This window comes from Vombatus ursinus, unplaced genomic scaffold, assembly GCF_900497805.2.
Source record: "Vombatus ursinus unplaced genomic scaffold, bare-nosed wombat genome assembly UNPS02014926.1, whole genome shotgun sequence".
NCBI classification, from domain to species: Eukaryota; Metazoa; Chordata; class Mammalia; order Diprotodontia; family Vombatidae; genus Vombatus; species Vombatus ursinus.
Genome location: NW_020954704.1, coordinates 5,544,535 through 5,568,027, shown reverse-complemented (window position 1 = coordinate 5,568,027; position 23,493 = coordinate 5,544,535). Strand labels below are relative to the sequence as shown.

Sequence of the window (23,493 nt, the reverse complement as noted above, 5' to 3'; positions counted from 1 at the left end):
AAATAAATATTGTTAAGCATAATACAGGGATACTGACAACATAGGTAACTAAATTCATAATAAACATGAAGTAAAGGATTTTATCTGTGAGTTGTCTGCCCAAGCAAGAAATTGAATTAAGGACCTGTGTATTACAGCAAAGCAAATATAGCTATTGAGGCAAACATTTTATTCCTTAGCTAAATTAATTTTAATTTCTTAAGGCAAAAGCAAAGGTGAACCTTTCCCATAGGCTCTAGAGTCCCTTCTATTCTATGGATTTCCTGTCCAAATTCTGGCTTGGTCTTAGTATTAGCTTCTTAAAAATCTGGGGAGATCCCAGAAACAGAGGCCTTCTACTCTTAGATGGAAAAGATCAGTGGATGGTATCTAGTTTCCTTATTTGGGTGCCTTCTGGTAATATTTTTGTTGTGCTTTTAAGTTCCTTCAGATTTTAACTTGGTATTTTCCTTGTAGCCCTTAAGTACTTTTGTTCCCTAAGTATTTCCTGTGGCTCAGGAAGCAGTGAGCATTGAACTGTCTTGTCATGATGGGTATCAGCTGTACAATGTTTGATGATTACAGTACTTTTACATGTTGGGAGCCATGATGGTGGAATAGCATGAAGTGCAGCTGAACTTTCCCCAAAACTTCTCCAAATAGATCTAGAAAACATACCAGACCAAGTCCTGATTGAGAAATCCAAGGGGAAAAAAATCAGTGATCATTTTCCTAACTCCAAGTCAGCAGAGGGAGACAGAGAGAGAGGTCTACAGGCACTACAGACTGAATTAACAACCTGTCTAGCAAGGAATGGCTTCAGAGCATTCCAGTGCAGGGAGAAGTCATGTACCAGGACAGGAAGAGGTCCCATGTCCAGCATACAGTGGCTTATACTTGTACAGGGATGAGGAATTGGTGCCAACTATCAGCTCAGTAACTTATGATCTAATTCTGGGTCACAGATGAGGAACAGCCCCATGCCTACACACAACCTTCTAGTATGAGGAGAAGTTGTGGGCCCTAGTCTGTATACTGGACAAAGAGCAGGTTCAGAAACAGGCAGCAGCTAGGTAGCTCAGACCCTAAGCCTGGAATGGACAAGACTCAGTTACAGCTTCCAGCCCATTCTGAAACTTGTAGCAGAATAACAAGGGCAGGAATCCTGGACCAAAGAGGGGCCTGCAGTTCTGTCACTCTGACCACAGCAGCTTTCCAGTTGTCCAAGTCACTGGCTGAACTCCAAGTGGGACAAGCCCACAAGCATGTTGCTCAGGCCCAAATCCAGGTCAGGAATTTTCAGACCTTGGAAAGGAGAGGCAGTGATCAGATTTTGACCTAGATCAAACCACTCTGAGAGCACTGAAAGCTTGCAGGTCCCTAGTATGAGCTGCTCCTGAGATTTTGGTCTAACATAATGCCCAATACCTCAAGAAAGCTTCAGCAGTACATTCCCTCCAGAGGTATACAGAGTCAGGCCTTAACCTAAAGTCCAAGGTTAGAAAGTAGGCTGGAAGAATGGGCAAACAATAAAGAGAATCCCCCCCAAAAAAGCTGTTGATAGGGACACTCAAAACACAAAGCCAGGAGAAATGATTCCAAAATATCCAAGCAAAGTCTCAAAGAAAAACATACTTTGAACCAAAATCCAACTAGGATTCCTAAAAGAGTTTAAAAAAAGTTTTTGTCAATGCAGTGAGAGCATTAGAAGAAAGTATTGTAAATGAAATGAGAGCTATGGAAAAAAGACTTGAAAAGGGAATCAACAACTTGTCACAAGAGGTAAAAAACCTTACCCAAACTCTCTGAAAATTAGAATAGACTAAATAGAAGCTAACAGCTCCATGAGACAAAAAGAAATATTAAAATAAAGTCAAAAGACTGAAAAAATTAAAAAAAATATGCAGAGTATCTCATAGCACAAACAACTAGCTTGGGAAACAGATGTAGGAAAGAAATTTTAATAATCATTAGACTGCTTGAAAGTCCATGACCAAATAAAAAGCCTAGACATCAAATTTGAAGGAATCATAAAAGAAAACACCTGAGATTTCTTAGTATCAGAGGGCAAAGTAAAAATTGAAAGAATCCCCTGGGTCTTCTTCTGAAAGAAACCCCCCAAATGAAAACTACCAGAAACATTATAGCCAAAATCTAGAGCTTTCTGTTTAAAAAAAAAAATTATATAAGCAATCAGAAAGAAAGAATTCAAGTAGTGAAAAGCCAGGCACAGTCAGAATCACACATTGCTTGCAGCTCTATTATGAATGAATGGAGAAATCAAATATGACATTCCAGAAGGCAAAGGCAAAGAATAATTCAGAAAAACAGCACAATCCAATAAAGGGAAAGATGGCATTTTAATGAAATAGAGGACTTTCAAGCATTCCTGATGAAGGGACTAGACCTGCATAGAAACTTGGAAATACAAACACATGAGCCAAGAGAAGCATAAAAAGGTAAACATGAGTGAACAATCAGAAGGGACTAACGGATAAACTGTTTACATTTTAATATGGGGAGATGATTTATGTGTCCCCTCAGAACTCTGTTATCAAGAGTCATATGTCCAGTTAGACATTTCTTGGTAATGGTTCTCTCATATTTTGATGATCTTAAAGAAATGGAATTGGAAGGGGAAAGGAATATATTGGGGGGAGAGGATGGAAGAGGAAAATTTTCTCACAAAAACAGGGTTTGCAAATAGAAGTGTATACAATCAAGAGGGAAGAGGTGGAAGAAATGGCTGACATTTGAATCTCACTGTCTTCAGAACTACTCAAAGGAGGAAAAACACACACACACACACACACAGTTGGGTACAGAAATACATTTCATTCAACAGAGAAATAAGAGGGCAGGAAAGGAGAGAGCAGAGAAGAGATAAATAAGAGGATATGTAGATTAAGGGAGGGATTGGTCCTCAGCAAAGGAAACTTTTGCACAACAATATAGCAGTTCTTTTTGCAGTGTGAAAGATTAAAAATTGATGGTGGCAAAGAATTGGAAACCGCCCATCAGTTGGGGGTATATGTGGTATATAAACGTGATGGAATAATAATTGGGCTGTGAGAAATTATAAGGGGAATGGTTTCAGAGAAACTTGGGAAGAGTTGCATGAACTGATGGAGAAGCAGGACTAATAGAACAATTTATACAATGAGAGCAGCGTTAAAGACCAACAACTTCGAAAGACTAAGGAACGCTGATCAATGTGATTGGCCATTTATGAAGCTAGAGGACTCATGATGAAACCTATCAACCACCTCCTGAAGGGAAGGACTCGGTGCAAAATGAGACCATACATTTTTTTAACAGGGGTTTTGTTTTTCTTTCTTCCTCAATTGGGATTGAGGTGGGTAAGAAAAAAATTTAAAACTCAGAACACTACGAGATATAAAACAAAATTTAAAAAATAGGCAAGTCAGAATTAAATTTTATTTTTTAAATCGCTGTGAAGGCTGTTATTGCTTAGCTTGAATAAGAACATTATACTGTGGGTTGGTCTTTAACAAGCAACACACGTCATGTTAGACTTCTGTTTGATTTTAACTTTTTTTTTTTGGTGGTTATAAGTGTGAAAAATCCTAATTCTCAAAGATGTGTTATTGCAGAATTAGTGTTTCCATAGCTCACTTTAAAAGGTGACGTTACACTTCTCTCAGGGAACGCTAGAGAATCCTAGCAGGCTCATTTGAATTAAACTCTGGTTGTAGTAAGTTTTTTGTCCTACGATCAGTGAGCTAGTCAGTCAGTTGATAAGCATTTATTAAACATCTGCTATGTGCCAGGCTCTGTGTTAAGTTCATCGTAGGCTAGGTCAGGTCTTTCATTGCAGTTTATATCAAAAAGAAAAGCATCGTGAATCTATGGGTCAACTTTAATGACATCAAGATAGAAAAAGCTTTTGAAAAGGTTCTGAGGTGTTTTCTGATGTTTACAGATTTATTTTTTCAAAGAAATTGATAGATAATTTTATCTGTTAATTTTATCTTGGTAAAACACTTTCTCTAGCATTTGAAACTTTTCAAGAAAGTCAACTTCTATTGTCTTCTTCCTTATCTGCGGCTTTGCCAAGAAAGCTTGTGATGTTTCAGTAGCATCCGTAATGGTGACTTTAGGACCTTAAATTGAAACGCTTATATCATTCTTATAATTAAAAATATCTCCCAGCTAATGAATAAAATTCTTTGGATATGTTCAAAGAGTAGGCTTCCTTTTTCTTTCAGAAAAAATTGAAATTTTTGTCCTTAGTTCAAACCAGACCTATTCTCTTGAAAGCTGGCAAACTTTTGTATGGTAGAGAAGTTATCATGCTGGGCCAGAGAACTGAACATATTATTATATTATTAGCATATTATATGAGCATTATAATTATATATTGCTTAGATAATTACATTATATATTATATGAGCATAATATTGTCATATTATGCCCGAGTTTTTTGACAAACTCTTTTCAAGTGTGATGACTCAGAGACCTGCTTCTGATAAAGGTGATGATTTTTATGGCAAGTAACAAAAATTCTTTCAGTTGTTGGAAGTCTTTGTTGTTAGTTCATGTAAAGAGCAATGAATGATGAAGACATGAGGAATTTACTTTTTTGCTAAAGTAGCAGAACTAGATGTATTACCAAGTGTTACAGAAGCTTGTCAAAGTTTTGTTTGGCAAAAACAAAACAAAACAACACCCAACAACCCCCTAAAAACTTTTTCACTACTTCCAAAACATCAGTGGCCTTTGTAGTTTCCAAAAGAGACTCACAAAATAAGACTTCTTCAGTGGTGTCAGAATGTACATAATGAACAAAAACAAGGAGACGGCTACTTTGAGGAATGTTTGTAGTTTCATCCAGTTGCAGAATTATGAGACTGCTACTTTCTCAGTCATTGGCTTCAAAATGTTAAAAGTAACATGAACTGTTCTAGAACATATATCATGTGACCATGGAACTGCTTCCCCCTTTCCCCTGTATCTTAGTCCACAAACCAGCTTCACTATTTTCAGTGCATGTGGCTTGACTAAAGTCTTTGCAGTGGTGTGGCACTTCTTTTGTTTGGGAATCTGGTAAGCAACTTAATAACACACTTCAAGAAATAAAGTTTTTGCAAATTAGCAAATTTAAGTTTTGGAAGTGGCCCAGCTTTTTTGAATGGGATCTTCCTCTAAAAAGAACCTGTGTCTTTAGATGTATTTTCAGGATGAGCAGAAACAGGTTATTCTTTCAGATTTGTTTACTTCATACTTCTCTTTGAAATAATTTTTCTACACAAAAAACTCTGTGGCTTTTGTGTTTTATCACATTAAAATAAATAGAATGACGTAGTCTTCATCATATTTTCTTTTCTTTGAAATTTCAATTTAATTTTCACTTGATATAGGATTTGTTTAAATCTACAGTGTTTATTCATAGATGCCTGAACTCATTTACTAGATCTGGAGGCCATATTTCCTTCTGTTAATGCTTTCACTGCTGATACATCTTCTTTTGTTCCTGGTCTTTGAATTTTCTTCTTCCTGAGGTCTTTGGTAATTTTAGTCTTTTCCCCCTTATTTTCCCCTATTGCTCCCTGTCTGATTCCTTCCCCTCTGATGTTGGCTTCTCTGGCAGCTGATCCCAAAGTGTTTCAGCCTTCTCCTGTATTGGGCAGTTTATGGTTCACCAGCCCAAGTCTCTGCCCCAAGTGACCTTAGGGAGGGACCAAATTGGCCCCAGCTGGATGCTAGACTCTTTCCCCAGGTTTATTGGAGTTCCACATAGGTTCTCCCCTCCCCAGCTCCTATATGCACACACGTACGCACACACGTGCACACACACACACACAACCCTGGGCCTGTCCCACTCCCTCTGTTCCTCAGTTCTCTGGCCCAACATTGGTCTTTCAGACACCTGGTATGAGGTTGAATTCCTGTAATTTGGGTCTCTGAGGCTCTGAGAGGAACACTGGGTTAGGGTATGGATTGAGCTCTACTTCAAGCTTAAACAGTTGTCCTGCCTCATTCCTTCTCTTCCACACTCCTGCAGAGATCTTTTGCAGCACAGAATGCTGCCACAGTGCTCTGTTGTAGGCCCAGCAAACTTCACAGCCTGGAACCTGAATACATGGCACTGGAAAGAGGGAAGGGGAACCAGAGTGTTGTGTAGGGTTTTGTTGCAAGCCTGGTGGGTTGAGTCCTTGGGTTGGCCAGTGCAGCCTTGCTGCTGGTTAGCATGGTAAGGGAAGGGTTGCTGAATGAGCTCAAGGTAGGGGTCAGTTCATGGTTTTGTTTTGTTTTTTAACCTTATCTTGGGTTCCAAGTGTCCAAGATCATGGAGACAGTTGAAGTTGTTTTTCTCTCTGGCTCATAATTTCTGTTTTGGAGAGATTTAAGAGGTCTTGGTGATCAGAGAAATGTCTAGTCCTCCATCTTGTTGGTCATGTGACCCAGAGGTCGATTTGTTTAAATCTTTATAGAAGTAATTTAATTTGTACCGTAGTCAAGTGTAAAATATTCAAGAAACTTTTTATAAGTAAAATTAGTAAAAATTTTCACAATTTATTCAGAGTTTTAACGCTGTTAATGGCTTTTAACCCTCAAATAGACATGAAAATTGCAGCAGTAGCTCAAGAATCATGTCCATGGAATTCAACTGTTGTTGCATGTGACATCATGTGGATATCTGTGCCTTCCTAGAAATAATGATTCTCATTTCTGATATCATTTGCAGTTTTATTGCAGTTATTTTTTTAAATGTAAGAAATTTTCCCAGAATAATAATAATAACAATACATGAACACCATTCATATAGTATATTGCATGTGCATGCCTTTACTTCATAGAATACCATACAAAAGTAGACTATGAAGAGAAATCAAAAGATCTTTTCTTTTCACATAACTTACACCACTATGCATTCATTACCTTTATCTTGGTGTAATCTTTTCAATCATGAGAAGCTATTTTAAATAACATGCTTCAACAGTTCATTTGAAGGATGTGTTTGAACTTTCTTGGCCTACAGTTATAGGTGTCATGCCTATTTGTCTTACAAAAAGGTACATCACCTTGTGGAGAATTAAGAATTCTTTGAAATGCCTGATTTGTGAAGCTTAAAGAAAATGACTCTCTTCCTTCTGTGAATGAATCAACAAACAACTGTATACAGGGAATACTGGAAAGCAATTTAGCTGACTGGCCTACCAGTTTCAGAACATTCAACCTAACCATTTTGCCCAGTAGTTGGCCAGCTACATTATTCAAGTTGTCGGTAGATAGAAAGAGCAATCCCATGCAATCTAGTGATATATCACTAGGTAGGCAACTAGGTGGTATAGTGGAGAGAGTACCAGGCCTGGAGTCAGGAAGAGTTGTATTTAGATCTGGCCCCAGACACTAGCTGGTACCCTGGGCAATTCACTTAACCTCTGTTTGCCTCAGTTTTCTCATATGTAAAATGAGGCTAATAATAACACCTACTTTGCAGGGATATGAGGATCAAATGAGATAATAATTGTAAAGTTTATAGCACAGTGCCTGGTAACAGTAATTGCTATTCATATAAATGTTACTTAATATTATTAGGAAGACCTGAATTCAAATAAGACCTCAGAAAATTACTAGCAGTGTGACCCTGGGCAAGCCACATAAATTCTGTTTGCCTTGTTTCCTACCCTGTGAAACGAAGATACTCCTATTACCCACTTTAAGGAGTTATTGTAAGGACTAAATGAGATAATAATTGCAATTGTTAAGACATAGTATCTGGCATATAGTAAGTGCTATACAAATGTTAGCAGTTATTATGTCTACTTACAGTAATTTTGAAGTGGAGATTTGAAGTAGTGAATTATGTTTTGTGATATCTACAACAATAGTAATATGAAATGAAAATATCTGTGCATTCTATTGGTGCAGAAGTCATTAGTACTGCTAATATTACCGTGCTTTGTTGCTTATATTCATGATTGAAAGAAATGCTAAATTTCATTTAGAGGTTAGTGAAAATTGAGGCGTAATTTTCCCCCCATCTAGTGAAATCTAGCCTTTGGCCCCTTTTGGGTCTGTGGATCCCAGGTTAAGAACCCTTGGTCTTGATTATCATTAAGGTCACTTCTTTAAAGAAACTTTTAAGATCTTCCTGGAATTCTATTATTTTTCCTACTAGATTATAAGCTACATGCTCTTGGAGATTGTGTCTTATCTAAACTTTGTATTTACCAGTCTACGTATCATAGCACCTTGTATGTGAAGGCTTAATAAATGTATGTTGAATGAAATAACTTTGGGAAATGGATTTTAATTATGAAATTTCCCCCAACCCTTTTAATTTCTTAGTATTACATGAATGTAATCAAGTACCTGGGTTTTTACCTGAGATCCTGTACTAGTAAGATGCATTAACCAGTGATAAGTCATATTCTCTCTTAGCTTTGTTGTTGTTCAATCATTTCCGACTCTTTGTGACCCCATTTGGGGTTTTATTGCCAAAGGTACTAGAGTGATTTGCTATTTCCTTCTCCAACTCATTTTACAGATAAGGAGTTTGGCAAACAGGGCTAAGTGACTTGCCCAGGGTTACAAAGCTAGTTAAGTGTCTGAGGCCAGATTTGAACTCATGAAGATGAGTCTTCTTGACTCCAGGCTGGGTACTCTATCCACTCTTCACTTTAGTTTCCTTATATTTTAAATAGAGATAATGCTTAAACTTAATTTCTGCTAAATTGCTGTCTAGTTTTCCCCAAAGTTTTTGTCAAACAGGGTGTCCTTTCCCCTAGTGGTATACTTAGGCTTATTGGACATCACGTTGTTGTGTTTGCTTGCTTCTGAATCTTATTTAGCTAATCTCTCCCAAGAATCAGTGTACATACTTTAGCAAATATCCAATAGTTTTGATGATTATTGCTATTTAAGATCATAAATTTAGATGTGGAAGGGATCTTGTAGGCACCATCTAGATCAAACTGCTTGTTTTACAGATAAAAGGTTTAAAGACTTGCACAGGGTCACATTAGCAGTGTTTCAAAGTTGGAATTTGAATTCATGTTCTCTGATTTAAGAGAATAGTTTAAGATCTGGTAATTCTAGGCCCCCTACATTGCAACTTTTTTTTTTCATTATTTCTGTTAAGATACTCGACCTTTTTTCTCTAGAGGATTTTTAAAAATTATTTTGTCTAGGTCTTTATAGTAGTAACCTCTTGGTAGTTTGATTAGAATAGCATTAAATCTGTAAATGAATTTAGATAGTATTATTCTTTTTATTACATTAGTATGGTCCAACCATGAACAATTACTATTTCTCCAATTACTTATTGCAATTACTTTAATTACTCCTCTATTTTTATAGATAGTGTTTTTAGTTGTATTTACATAAATTTTAGATATTTTATAGTTATTTCAAATGGAATTTTTTCCTCTGTGTCTCTGTCCTAGGTTTGGTTGGTAGTATACAGAAAGTCTGATGATTTTTGTGAGTTTGTTTTATATTTTGGCATTTTACCAGAGTTGTTTCAGTCAATTTTTAGTTTACTTTTTAGGGTTTTCTAAGTATAATATCATTTGTAAATAGTGATAATTTTGTTTTCTCTTTGATTTCATCCCATTAATTTTTCTTATCTTATTGCTGTAGCCATCCTTTCTAGAACTCTATTAAATAATAGGCGTGACAGTGGGCATACTTAATTTAATCCTTGGCAGATATTTTCCATTTTTTATCTTTGTTGTCCTCTATTCAGTTTTGTCCTTAAATCTTCTCACGATGATCTGGATTGTTTCTTGCCAAGCTTTCTATTAACATATTCTTCCTTGACCACCTCTTACTGTTTTCTGAGGTGATAGGTGCTCATAATATTCCACCTTATGATTTTACAATTTTATTCTCAATACAGATTTTTTGGGGGGCTAGGCAGTGGGGTTAAGTGACTTGCCCAGGGTCACACAGCTAGTAAATGTCAGGTATCTGAGGCTGAATTTGAACTCAGGTCCTTCTGACTCCAGGGCTGATGCTCTATCTACTACGCCACCTAGCTGCCCCTCTCAGTACAAATTTAAAACCATCTTATGATTTTACAAATATATTCTAAACTTATGTTGTCTTTGGCTATTAGATCTCTCTACCTGGTAAGGAAATCAGATGTTTACTGGCTGAGGCAGTTTCTAGGCTTGCTTGGCCTCCCTGCTATGACAATTGATAAACGCTTGATAAACTTTCACAGGAAATGGTGATAGTTTGTATAGATGTCCATACTTTTATCCATTTCCTTTTTTTTTTTTTTTGCATCAGGAGCTTGTTTAAATAATTCAAGTAAGCACTATTTTGTTTTTATTCTTCTAACCTGGTACTGATTTTCATCTTTGCTCTTACAAGGTCAGTGACCAGACTGTAAACAGACAGTTGATCCACAGATGATTGCTACAGTGGTAATCAGCTGGTTTCTGTATATTAAGATATAGAGAGGCAGCTAGGTGGTACAGCAGATAGAGCACCAGAGCCAGGAGTCAGAAAGACTGGACTTCAAATCTGTCGCAAGACACCTCCTGTTAGGTCACACAGCTAGTAAGTGTGATCTCAACTTCAAGTCCTATGTTCTACTCACTGTATCCACATAATGATAATGATAGTAATAATAACAAGAGGAAGGAAGGAAGGAGGGAAGGAAGACCTAAGACAAGTCACTTAACCGCTGTATGCCTCAGTTTCCTTATCTGTAAAATGGAGATAATAGTACCTTTCTCTCAGGGTTGTTATGAAGATCAAATGAGATAATAAACGTAAAGTCCTTAGCAGAGTGACTGGCACATAGTAAGTACTATATAAATATTAGTTATTGGTGTTATTATTTTTATATAGTCAGTTTTGCATTTTGTCATATTATTCTGTATTTGCCAGGTCTGGTACTTCCTTATTCTCTTTTTGAAGAAAATCTTCATGATAAATAGATATATGTGTAGTGTGCAAGTTGTTGGTCTTTTTGTTTTCTAAACCTGAGTCATGTTTTGCAGTGTTTTTCACCATTTTCCTATGCTCTCACTTTTGCATTGAAGTCACTAAGCATTAAACTTTATGTTAATTTAACTTACTGAGTTTAACTGAGTTCTTCAAAAAAGTTTCTCTACCTCTGCATCATATATTGGTGCATAAACTACAGTTGCCTTCAACACTTTCCATAAGTGTTCATTATGAGATTGCAATAAGAAATGACCAGATGCCTCAGGAAATGATGTTTTTTATTGCCTTGAAACACGTAATGAAATCATTTCTGTCAACTATTTCATTTACCTAAGAACCTAAGATATACTCTTAATATTTAGTTACACCGTCCTCTTGTCTTCTGATTTCACTTATGACAAGAATGTAGAAGTAATTTTTCCAGTAACATGCTATCTTATTGTTCACTGGACAAGGATCTCACATTTAGAATACCAATAGAAAATTAATATTTAGGGGCAGCTAAGTGACTCAGTGGATGGAGCACTGGCTGTGGAGTCAGGAGGACCTGAGTGCAAATCCAGCCACAGACACTTATTGGCTGTGTGACCCTGGGTAAGACACCTAATCCCAATTGCTGCCGCTCCCCTTCTCCCCCCCCGAAAAATTAATGTTTACAACTGATCCAAAAATTGTAGGATCCTCTTCATCTTCTTTCCTCTTTGCTGCTATAGCTACTATCACTTAGGGCCATTTATATCTTTCCTTGTTTCATGGGTTATTTAGCCAACTATATTTATCTGTTTACCTAGTGGGTTGACTACCTTTCCATACTTGTCAAAGCTAGTTCTCTGAAAACAGACATTCTGTCATTGCAACCATTGTCAAAGCCTTTCTAGAACCTACCAGGGTTTGGCTATGCCAGCAGAAAGCAAAGGTCTCCTCTATTTTACAGTGGGGTATTGGAGTGGGACTTTTCTGTAGGATTTCTTAATATATAGAAATTTTTCTTAAAGCTGAAAAGCTATATCTAAGTGATTTTTCATGTTTGTTCATGAGAATAATAATCCTACAGAGTTTATTCTTTTGTATATCAAAGGGGAACAAGCAGATTAATGTAGAGAGAATGGAAGTTAAAGGGATGAGAGGCAAATACCTAGAAATTAGTTTACTTTGAAAGAATATGAATGGGATAGACTAGAACCTGGCTAGATTCTCGGCAACCATGCACCATGCTTAGGTGCCATTGACATTTGTTCATGGCTATGCATATTAAACTGGCAACCTGTGGCTTGAATAGTAATATAAGAAGTTTATATTTGTATGATATTTAACAGTTCACAAAGTACTTTCCTTATATATTATCACATTTATTTGGTTTTGTCTGGGTTTTAAATAAACCAGGTTGTAACAGTATTGTTAATAATAATATCCCTGTGGCCCTTCAATTTGCTTCTGATAAGGATTGAGGCTACATTTCTCTTTGCTATGATGATCGTGAATAGGACAGGTGTCAGAATGTATGTATATATGCATGTGTATATATATGAAATATATGTATTTCAACTGTCTGCAAAGCTTAATTCCAGAGTACCCTATAAAGTTTGGCTTCTGTCTGCCCCTTTCAGACGTAATGGAAGGGAGACCCTTCTGTTTACTTCCCTGTTTCTCTCTTTAGGCTTTCATAGAAATAAGGATTCTGAGGGTGATTAGAGGAAACAATTTTTATTTTCTCTAAAACATAGTTTAGGGGCTAGATGATTGAAAAGCCCATATTGGAAAAGTGGGGTTGACTATAGAAGTAACCTATGGCACTGGGGCAAATGGAATGAAATATGGTCATGGGAGGAATTAGGTCAGACTGAAGTGTGGAGAATTATCCCACGTCAGCTACAATTTCTTTTCAAGACACTTTGGCTTCTGGCTCAGTGTCTCAACCAGTACAGTCAGTCTTTTGACCAGTTTCTGAGTCTGTGGTAGTTTGTTTTTCTCTTTGAAGACCTTGGTTTTCGAGGATGATGTAAATTCTCTTAGAACTGTGGTATCCTATTGGTCCTTTCAGGAACTCAAAAGAGGGATTCCAAATAAAATTTTAGCTTACTTGAAAAATTCCTAAGATACCACTTCATATTTTCCCCTTTCCCTAATACTGCTTTATTCCACATGCTTTGCTTCTTTGGTTGTGTAATACTAATAAAAATTATTCAGTAGTTGAACATATAGTGTGTAATAGAAAGCAAACTTCAAAGTTCTGATATCTGCTGTTATCCGCGAGGAGGTAAGTGGATATTTCTGTATTGTCTCATGTTCTTGCCTTTTAAGAATTGAGAATCTCTGGTGGATTAATGTTTTTGTTTTGATGTATTTGAGGTCCTCTTTATCTTCTAAGTACTCTACAGTCTTTAGTAAAGTAGAAGGCAAATAAACATGTAATTTTTTTTTTAAATAGACTTTCCTAAAGGAGTTATTTTATCACAGACTAAGATTACACTGAAGACCCAATAAAGTTTCTGTTCCTAATGAGACAGGGACATAACTAGTTTATTTTAATACCCCTTAAGTCACTTGTTTAACTTCTCTAAAATAAGTTTAAACAGATTGGTTAACCAGTCAGTGATCATGCCTCAGCTTCACCCTAATGTCACTTTCACAAGAGGCTTCTTAGGGCCCTTTCTCTACCTTCTTAGCCAGATATATGTGTATTATGAGAAGGGCTTTCTTAAAGAAAATGATTAGTATGTAGTTGTTCTCATACTGAATTATCTTGAGCAACATAAAACAGTGAAAATTTTTTAATGGTACAATTAAGTTTGGTGAAAAATATCTCTGGCATTAGTATTATCTGTTGTGTATGTTATAAACTATCACCAAAAATGGTTCTCCCAGTAGAAGGTAAGCTCCTTGAGGGCATTAATTTTCATTTTTGTCTTTGTATCACCAGCACCTGCAGCTGTGCTTTGAATATAGTTGGCCCTTACTAAAAATCTGTTGAATTGAAAGGTTGATGACCCTAGTACCAAGTCATTATAAATCACAGAAGGAGAGGGTTAATTCACTTCTGAGTGACACAAATTCAGTACCTGCATTATTTTTTTGAATGTAAACTTGCTGTGTGAAGGTAGAATAGAATGCCAGGTATGTCCCCTGGGGAGCCTGATGAAGTGGCTGGATGTTAGGCAGATAATTACCACCTGCTGGGAAGAGAAGCTAAAACTGAGTGAACATTGCATGGACTGGCCTCTGGAACTGAACCCTTGGTCTCTTTCTGTCTCTCCAGAAGTGCTTACTGTGCTGCTTCCGTTGCCTCTCTAACTAATATCATCACACCTAAACTCTTTGAAGGTACTGCAGAATGGATAGCAAGGTAAGAAAAACAGTAAATCCCTATGTGATTTAACATAACTTGTTAAAAAAAAACCACCCCAAAATAACCCCTTTATTCTTGTCACTCAATCTTGAGGTATTTCTGGAAAACTGTGGCTAAAGATTATAACTATAGCCCTTCATGTGGTGCCTGATCTGCATTTTGAAGGAATCAAGGGGAATCGAAGAGATGGAAGTGAAGATGGAGTCAATTCTAGGCATTGGGGATAGGTAGTGCCAAGACATGGAGTCAAGAGCAAGAGCCATGTTGAGCTGTCTAAGGAAGTTATAATTTTGAACAGTTCTTTTATGAGTTTGGGGGTAGAATGTTTTTAAGCTCAGCTATACTTCTTTGAGTTCTTTGGGAGAAAAAGATTTCATGTAGCTTATTAATGAATGAATGAAAACTATTAAGCACTTATTGTATGCCAAGCATTGTGCTAAGTGCTGGAGATAAAAATATAAAATTGAAACAGCCTCTGCTCTCATAGATGTTACATTCTGATTGGGAAGACAGCACATATAAGGAAATGGTGGTCAGGCTAGGGTGTTATAGCCTGGGAAGTCACAAAGAGTGAGCATAATAATGGGGCAGTCAATTGACATTTTTTTTTTAAGAAGCGATTGTAGTGTTGATGTGATTATAGTTTTTAGTTCTAGAGGTGGAAAAGGGGTGGTGGTAGGAGAAGTACAAGTGCAGTGAAATGGTGGAAAATGGCCAGGGTGAAGAGAAAGCTATCTGGTTCCCGGGCTTGTAGAGCCAGGTGATATTGTTGTTATTATTAATTTCTAAACTGTGACTATTGAATTTAATTTGCATGTTCTCATTATTTGTTAGAAGAAAGGATATTTAGTTTGTGAACATGCACATAGCATTGCATCAGTTAGGTTTACCTGACTGCTCTTTTGTTTTATTCTTTCCCTTTTTAGGTGTCAGAACTGGGAAGGTGGAATTGGTGGTGTGCCAGGCATGGAGGCCCATGGTGGCTATACTTTTTGTGGACTGGCAGCGCTGGTCATCCTCAAGAAGGAGAAATCCTTAAATCTTAAGTGTTTGTTAGTAAGTAGCTTTGTGTGCAATCTCCTCTTCAGGTTTGAGTGCCTTGGGATCAATTCATATTAGTTTAGGAGTTCCAGAACAATGACTGACTAACTGTGATGAAAGCTAGCAAAATACTTGTCTTAAACTCACAAACTACTCTAAAGGTCTCTACTAGGACTAAATTTTCATAGCAAGGGCTAACTTTTCAGGTGGAACAAATGAAGGTTGGCTGGCTATTGAGGTTGAGGGTGAAGGAAGAAGCAACCTTTGCCTTCAATCTCAGGTCCCTTTTTTCTGTTTTTGCATGATATTATAACATAACACTGAACAGAATAAAGAGTATGCTTGTATGAATTCCATGGAGAATATTTGGCTTAGCTATTCAGGATCCTCCTTGGATCTGTTAAGACATTTGTCAGTGAGTCATTGTGTAATTCCTTCATGCTTTCAAGGCTACAGCCATAATCTTTTTTTCCAATTAGAAGTTGAGTTATGAAATGTATTAGTAATAGTTGCCAGAGAGAGGAAACCATAGATTTTTCTCTAGAGCATTTTAGAGGCCAAGACTATTATCATACCATGTGCATATTTAGTACCTTATATTTCAATGAGTGTTCTGAGTATAATAAAGGTACCAGGTAATGGCATTCAGAAGATGGCTCCTTCATTTTCCTAAGACATACTCATTGGACTTAGGACCTCTGGCAATATTCAACATGATATATTCAGATTTGTAAATTTATCAGAACATGGTGTATGTAATCTACTAAGGCCGGATGCAAAAACATATACATACACCATCGCCAGAAAAGGGGCAAAGTTCCCTATTTTATTTTATGGGAAGCAGGCATACCTTATACCTGACTACAGGGCAGACAAGGTGTAGGATATGCTGTCACTGATGCTCAGCTCCTCATCCTCCACTCTCTTCAAATTTCAGGGTGTAACCCTGGACCCATAAGTGAGCTTCCAAAGTACTTTTTCTAATTAACAAGCTCTGCAGCAGAAGCATTGCACTCATCCTCAGAAAGGCTCCCTGAGAGGAACATACCCAAAGAAATGGCCTTGTGCAGTGGTCTGAGAGTCACCAGACTCTTTCATCTCTGGTCGAATGGCAAGGGGTGCAAACATGAAATCTCAGTCTCTCAGGTGGAGATCAGGAGCATGATAGTGGATGCCAGCCATTTTGGTGGTATGTTTAGAGAAACATCTCTGGGGCAATCAAGACCCAAGCCATGAGAAAGTTTTTTTATGGATTAAAATAGAATAAGATCTAAAATTAATTAGACTGGGCCTAAAAGCAGTTTAAAAAAGCCTACTGGGACATGTAAGAATTTGAATTAAAATGAATTATGCATCACTCCTCCGGTATTGGGATTTACTTCCTTTGTGGTATAATTTAGAGTATAATTCACTGTTTGGCAGGCCTTCAAACTTAGAACAAATATTTCAAGCCAACCCACGAGTTGGAGGGAATACGTTTGAAAATGCTGGACACCACTTTGAAAAATAGGCACAGCTTTAAAAAAAAAATAGAAATGGCTTTGTGACTATTGTAAGAATGTGCATTCTGTAGCTTTGTGAGACATCAGAGTTGATAAGGTATTTTTAGGAAAAATCACTTGAACACCACTTTGGCCATGACCAGCCCATGGAGGAGAATCCAAAGGTTCATGCTTAATCATCGGGACCATTCCAGGAGCTGTAAAATCACACTGTAGCTGATAAGGCTGATGCTCAGTATGTCCCTTCATATTTGTTGAACTGGGACTGTACAAGTGGTTGTAGTGTTCTGTGTCTTGTAGGCCATGCGTGTGTTCCAGATAGGCACAGTTTGGTGAGTAAAATGGTGGGATCTCTTTACCAGATCTACTGATGGCTCTGTTGTTGGGATGAGTGCTCACAACACACTGTCCATGGTGAGGGGGATAAGCATAATGCTTGGGATTTTCACAAGGAGACAAGTGCTTGGTGAAATCTGGTTCTGGGGACAGCTAGGTGGCACAGTGGATAGAGCACTGGCCCTGGATTCAGGAGGACCTGAATTCAAATACGGCCTCAGACACATAACATTTACTAGCTGCGTGACCCTGGGCAAGTCACTTAATCCCATTGCCTAACCAAAAAAAAATTAGAAATATGGTTCTGTTTTAAAATTCACCCTGTTAGGGAAACTAATAAGACATTTAAAGTATGATTTAGAGCATAATTCAGTGCATCATGACATTGCAATTGGCTTAATCCTGTGCAACAGTTTTAAATTCTATCACAGGAACATGGGTTTGGGTTGATTGAAGCCTGAGACTAGAGGAGTTCTTAAGTAGTTATGTAGTCTTTCTCTTACCTCTACCTAAATAGAGGGCTAGACATTAAATGGCTTATTTTCTCCCCTTTCCATAATTATAGATTTCTAGTGAATTTTCTTAGTAGTTTGATTTAGTGTCTGACTAGTTCCAAGGCCAGAATAAAGGAAGCCTCTTATAGGAAGAATATCCTGTAGCCTAATTTTCATGGCCCTTTGACTGCTGTGGGAATGAATATAGTAATCTAGCAGCTGGGCTATATTATTGGGAAAAAAAAAAGATAAAATTACATTTGCTCAGCTGGATGGTTTTGCTCATTCTAAAAGCCAAGACTGTCCATTTGTCCATCTATCTGTCTATCTCTCTCTCTCTATTTTTGGTGAGGTAATTGGGGTTAAGAGCCCAGGGTCACACAGCTAGTAAGTTTCAGGTGTCTGAGGTTCGATTTGAACTCAGGTCCTCCTGACTCGAAGGCCAGAGCTCTATCTACTGCACTACCTAGCTGCCCCAGACTATCCATATATTTAGCTTAGCAGACAAATATACTTAGAAAGATTTGATCTTAGTACCTGGAATTGGGATGTATCACATGTCAGTTTTGAATGAGTTATATTAAGAGCTCCAGAACAAAAGATCTCTTAGTCTCAGCTTCATGAGCTTCTTTTTGGAGATCAGTGGAGAGACTAAACTGAACAGTGCTATTAGTTCATCGTCTGTACTGATGCATTTTGTGTTCATTTCTGCTGCTGACTTGCTAAGAGACCTTGGGTAATTTGTTTTCTATCCAAGCTTCAGTTTCCCAGGATCCAAATAAGAGTGGGGATATTTGTTCAGTGAAGGAGAAACTTGAGATTATCTGAGAGGTGAGAGAAATGGGACAGTTTAAAAGAAAATGATCAGGTAGTGAAAAATTAACAAATTTCCTTAAATTTTCATGTTAGCTTAGCCTGGACAGTCATCAGAGGGGGGAGCCACAACCTTAGGAGAGAAAGAAACTCTTGGCTTATGAGGCCATTGATTGGGAAGAGAAGGCTCCTAGATTTTTTCAGAAGTTTAAATGCTTCATTCTCATTTTCACTGCATTGAAGGATAAGCTGATGAGAAAATCTCTACCATCAAGCTTCTAAGAAACAACTTCTTCCCCTGGATTTCGTCTCTGCCACATGTGACCAACTCTTCTTCTTGTTTCTTGTTCACAGCAATGGGTGACGAGCCGGCAGATGAGGTTTGAAGGTGGATTTCAGGGCCGATGCAACAAGTTGGTAGATGGCTGTTACTCTTTCTGGCAGGCAGGGTTACTGCCACTGCTCCACCGAGCGCTGCATGCTCAAGGTGAGTGGAAGATACAGGTGGGCTGCAAAGCTGCCAATGCTAGACGAATTAATGAGGTTTATAATTGGTTGAGAGATCCATATTGCTCTATTTAGATGCTTTGAAATGAGATATGCCTACTTAGATATTGTGAGTGAGCATAAGTAAATCATGCCTTGAGGAATGGTAATAATGGATATTACTGGATAAAGTTCGCAAATTGTCATTTTTTTTTAAATTAGAAGGTATTTCTTTTTCTTTTTTTGAGATTAATTTATTTACTTTAGTTTTCAACATTCACTTCCACAAGATTTTAAGTTCCAAATCTTCTCCCCATCTCTTCCCTCCCCCCACCTAGAGAGCGTGCATTCTGAATCCTCCTTCTACTAATCTGTTCCCTCTTCTATCACACACTCTTCCCCGCCACACCCCCCATCCCTTTCCCCTTCTATTTTCCTGTAGGGCAGGATTGATTTCTATACCCCATTGCCACTATACCTTATTTCCTAGTTGCATGTAAAAACAGTTTTTAACATTCATTTTTAAACCTTGAGTTCTAAATTCTCTCCCTCCCTCCCTTCCCACCCACCCTCACTGAGAAGGCAAGCAATTCAATATAGGTTATACATGTGTAGTCATGCAAAACGCTTCCATACTAGTCATGTTGTGAAGACTAACTATATTTCCCTCCATCCTATCCCAGCTCCCATTTATTCTATTCTCTCCTTTGACCCTGTCCTTCCTCAAAAGTGTTTGCTTCTGATTACCCCCTCCCCCAGTTTGCCCTCCCTTCTATCATCACCCCCTTTATCCCCTTCCTTCATATTTTCCTGTAGGGTAAGATAGATTTCCATACCAAATTGAATGTGTATGTTACTCCCTCCTTAAGCCAAATCCGATGAGAGTAAGATTCACTCATTCTCTTTCACCTCCCTCCTCTTCTCCTTCACTGTAAAAGCTTTTTCTTACCTCTTTTATGTGAGATAATTTACCCCATCCTACCTCTCCCTTTCTACTTCACCCAGTACAATCCTCTCTCTCACCCCTTAATTTTATTTTTTAGATATCACGTGTATATATATATTGGCTCCAACTACCCTAATACTGACAAAGGTCTCATGAGTTACAAATATCATCTTTCCATGTAGGAATGTAACCAGTTCAACTTTAATAAGTGCCTTATGATTTCCCTTTCCTGTTTACCTTTTCATCCTTCTCTTGAGTCTTATACTTGAAAGACAAATTTTCTGTTCAGTTCTGGTCTTTTCATCAAGAATGCTTGAAAGTCCTGTATTTCATTGAATTTCCATTTTCCCCCCCAAAGGATTACACTCAGTTTTGCTGGGTAGGTGACTCTTGGTTTTAATCCTAGCTCCTTTGACCTCTAGAAAATCATATTCCAAGCCTTCAGATCCTTTACTTCGAGGGACCTGTAAATTTTCAGTTCTTGCAAAGTGGTATGATTAAAGGAGAGGTGTTTACTCTTTTCCTGGCCTGGGCTCTGGTCTATGAGTGACCACAAGCACTCTTTTCTGCCTTGGAACTGTGACGAGGATTCCCTCTTCACCGCTGCCACAAGCTCTGCCAGACCAGCACTTCTCCTCACCCCAGGACTGTGACTCAGATCTGAGCACAGGCAAAGCAAGGGCATCCTGCCTCAGCGCCAGCAAAGAGATCCCTGCAGTCTCCCCACGGTCTGTGGGCTGAGAGCTCCCGAAGCAGCTGTTGCCTCTGTGGACGCTGCCCTGGAGCTGCGCTAGAGCCAGGCCTAGATAACACTCCTCTTTCACCGAGGTCCAACAGACCTTTCCTTACTGACCTTCTAAGTTGTCTTTGGTGTTTGTGGGTTGAGGAGTCTGGAAACTGCCACAGCTTCCCTTGATTCAGTCCCCTGAGGCCTGCTCCAGGTTCTCTGGAGCCCCATTTTTGCCTGTGTAGCACACACTGAACTGTGCTCCTCTCCCAGCCTGGTGCAGCCGACCTTTCCCATCAACCATCCAGGTTGTGTTGGGCTGGAAATTTCTTTCACTCTGTCTTTTTGTGGGTTCTGCTCTTCTAGAATTTGTTTAGAGCCATTTTTTAAATGTATTTGGAGGAGAGCTCAAGCAAGTCACTGCTTTTACTCCTCTATCTTGGCTCCGCCCGCCCCCCCCCAAAAATGCCATTTGAAGCTCACAACTCTGTGAGGAGCGTATCATAGATGTTAGCATCTCCTGTTTACATTTGAGAAAACTGATACTTCAGAAGGTAAAGTCACTCTCCTGACTTATAGTCATACAGGTATCACAGGCAGGATTTATTTCAGCCTGGGTCTTCCTGATTCCAGTTGCAACATTCTAGCTAATATGTTCTGTTGTTCTCTATCTCAAAAAAGGTACATGATGTGGTTCTTGTAGTTTGAGAAACCTAAACTGTGCTTTGGTCATTTCTTTTCTGAGTAGACTGAGACGGAATCATCCATCTTTCAAATCCTACAAGAATGATACCGCTTCTGTGTGAAGTGGAGGGGCAGTCTCTCTTTTCTCTGGTACAAAGTACTTTATTAATTATGACAATTTAGTTTCAAGCAACATTTCCCTACCTAATTGATGCTTAATAGTTATGCAGGCTAAGAAAGCTCATACTATGTAAGTGATTAGATAAGTGAGAGAAAAGGGGGAAGAAAGGGAATTATTCAGCCTCTGAGAATCATTTTAAGTAGCAGAGAACACAAATGTGGTGAGAACAGACTTAGTGCATCTCTTCCTGCTGACCAAGACTGACTACAAAATTGAGTCTTGTTAGTAATAATTTTTAAAATGCAGTGAACAGACTTCTGATTAACATGGTAATGTATTAGGACCTTAAATGGGGTACAGAAATCTATCCTGCAGTACAGGAAAATAGAAGAGGAAGGGGATAAGAGAAGGGGGGGAGAAATAGAAGGGAACGCAGACTAGGGGAAGGGGTCTTCAGAATGCATGCCATCTATTAATTTAAAAAAATAACATAAATACACCTATAAAACTTTAAAGACATAAGAAAAATAATTGGAGAGTGATTTGTTTTTCATAGTTAGGTTGCACCAATATAACAAAAATGACTGTGCTTTAGTGTTATACTCATCTAAATGCCATGAGATTACTCTATAGCTTTAGATAAAATAGTTATAGAATTCCATTTGAAGAAACAAAATCTAGATTTTTGAAGGAAAAAAAAGCTAATAAAGTGAAGAATATTACAAGATCTTGAACTGTTATATAAAGTAGTAAATTATTTTTTAAATTTTGAAAAAGAACTTTTTCCTTTTTTTTCTTTTCTTTTTTTTTTTTTTTAAGGCAGTTGGGGTTAAGTGACTTGCCCAGGGTCACACAGCTAGTAAGTGTCAAGTGTTTGATCTGAGGCCTATTTTGAACTCAGGTCCTCCAGACTAAAGGGCTGGTGCTCTATCCACTGCGCCACCTAGCTTCGCCCCCCCAAAAAAGAACTTTTTAAAGCAGTAATAGCCCCCCCCACCCCGCTTTTTTGGTGAGGCAATCAGGGTTAAGTGACTTGTGCAGGGTCACATGGCTAGTAAGTGTTACGTGTCTGAGGCCGAATTAGAACTCAAGTCCTCCTGACTCCAAGGCTTTAGCTCTATCCACTGCACCATCTAGCTGCCGCAAAGGCAGTAATTCTTAAAACTATTTAGTGCTGGTTAAAAAATATATATGTAATTTGATCAATGGAATAGATCAGCTAAAGCAATTGAAAACAGTAAGGGATAGAGAAGATCATAGAAGATTAAACAGACAATTTCGACTACATAAAATTTAAAAGCTTTTGCACAAGGAAGCTGTCAGTTGGGAAAAAGCCTTTTTTATCAAATATTAAAATATTGAGGCAGTATGGTATGGGGCAAAGCACTGATTCTGGAATCAGGGAAGCTGGGTCTGTGAGATTCAGGGAGGTTCTGGGTTCTGGGATCCTGAAATAGCGACAGCAAGAGATGCGGGACCTGCCCGAATGCATTTGACCCAAGCCTTCTTTCCAAAGACAAAGTTTATTAGAATATTGATCTGTTTCGGGCGAGATTTTAGGAATCTGCCATATTGGCCAGATTCTTAAGGAATCCAAGCATTTGTATTGCTAACACAACCAGGCCTGATTTTTAAAAATCTGAGCACCTTAATGGCAGCCATTATACAGAAAGACTGGGAGGAATCCAGGAGGGGCCAAGTAGTCTGGGGTGACTGGAGGAGGGGTCTAAAGAGGCTCTGGATGGGCGTGGCCAGTCAGCTGGGTGACGGGGAAGAGAACACCTGGGACCTTGTCTGCGGCGTACACAGCCTGTCGCAGTAAGAAATTCGCCAGCGCCGGAGCAGCGGGAAGGAACGGGGAGGCGCGGAGAGCTAAGGGGCGCCTCTGGGCAGCGAAGCGGTGCCTCCGGGCAGCCGCCGTCATGCCGCCGCGCAAGAGAGCCAAGCGGTCCGGGCCCCAGCAGCCGGACGGCTCCGATGCCCCCGCCGAGCCGCCGCCGCAGCTGCTGCGGACCGCTGAGCAGGACGTGAGCAGCCCCCGGGAGATCCTGGCTGCCGTGCCCCCTCTGCTGCAGCCGCCACCGCCCCT

General features: G+C 38.6%; 1 protein-coding gene and 1 pseudogene across 1 annotated transcript in view; both read left to right on the top strand.

Moving 5' to 3' along the window:
• LOC114029326 (protein farnesyltransferase subunit beta) overlaps positions 1-23,493 on the top strand; it is a 108,860-nt gene that overhangs the window by 65,967 nt on the left and 19,400 nt on the right. The window contains exons 7-9 of the mRNA XM_027843715.1: positions 14,165-14,251; positions 15,181-15,310; positions 18,795-18,927. Coding sequence (XP_027699516.1) covers positions 14,165-14,251; positions 15,181-15,310; positions 18,795-18,927 — 350 coding nt within the window. The remainder of the gene's footprint in view (positions 1-14,164; positions 14,252-15,180; positions 15,311-18,794; positions 18,928-23,493) is intronic.
• The window catches only part of LOC114029337, a 4,009-nt pseudogene continuing 3,842 nt past the window's right edge, over positions 23,327-23,493 (top strand).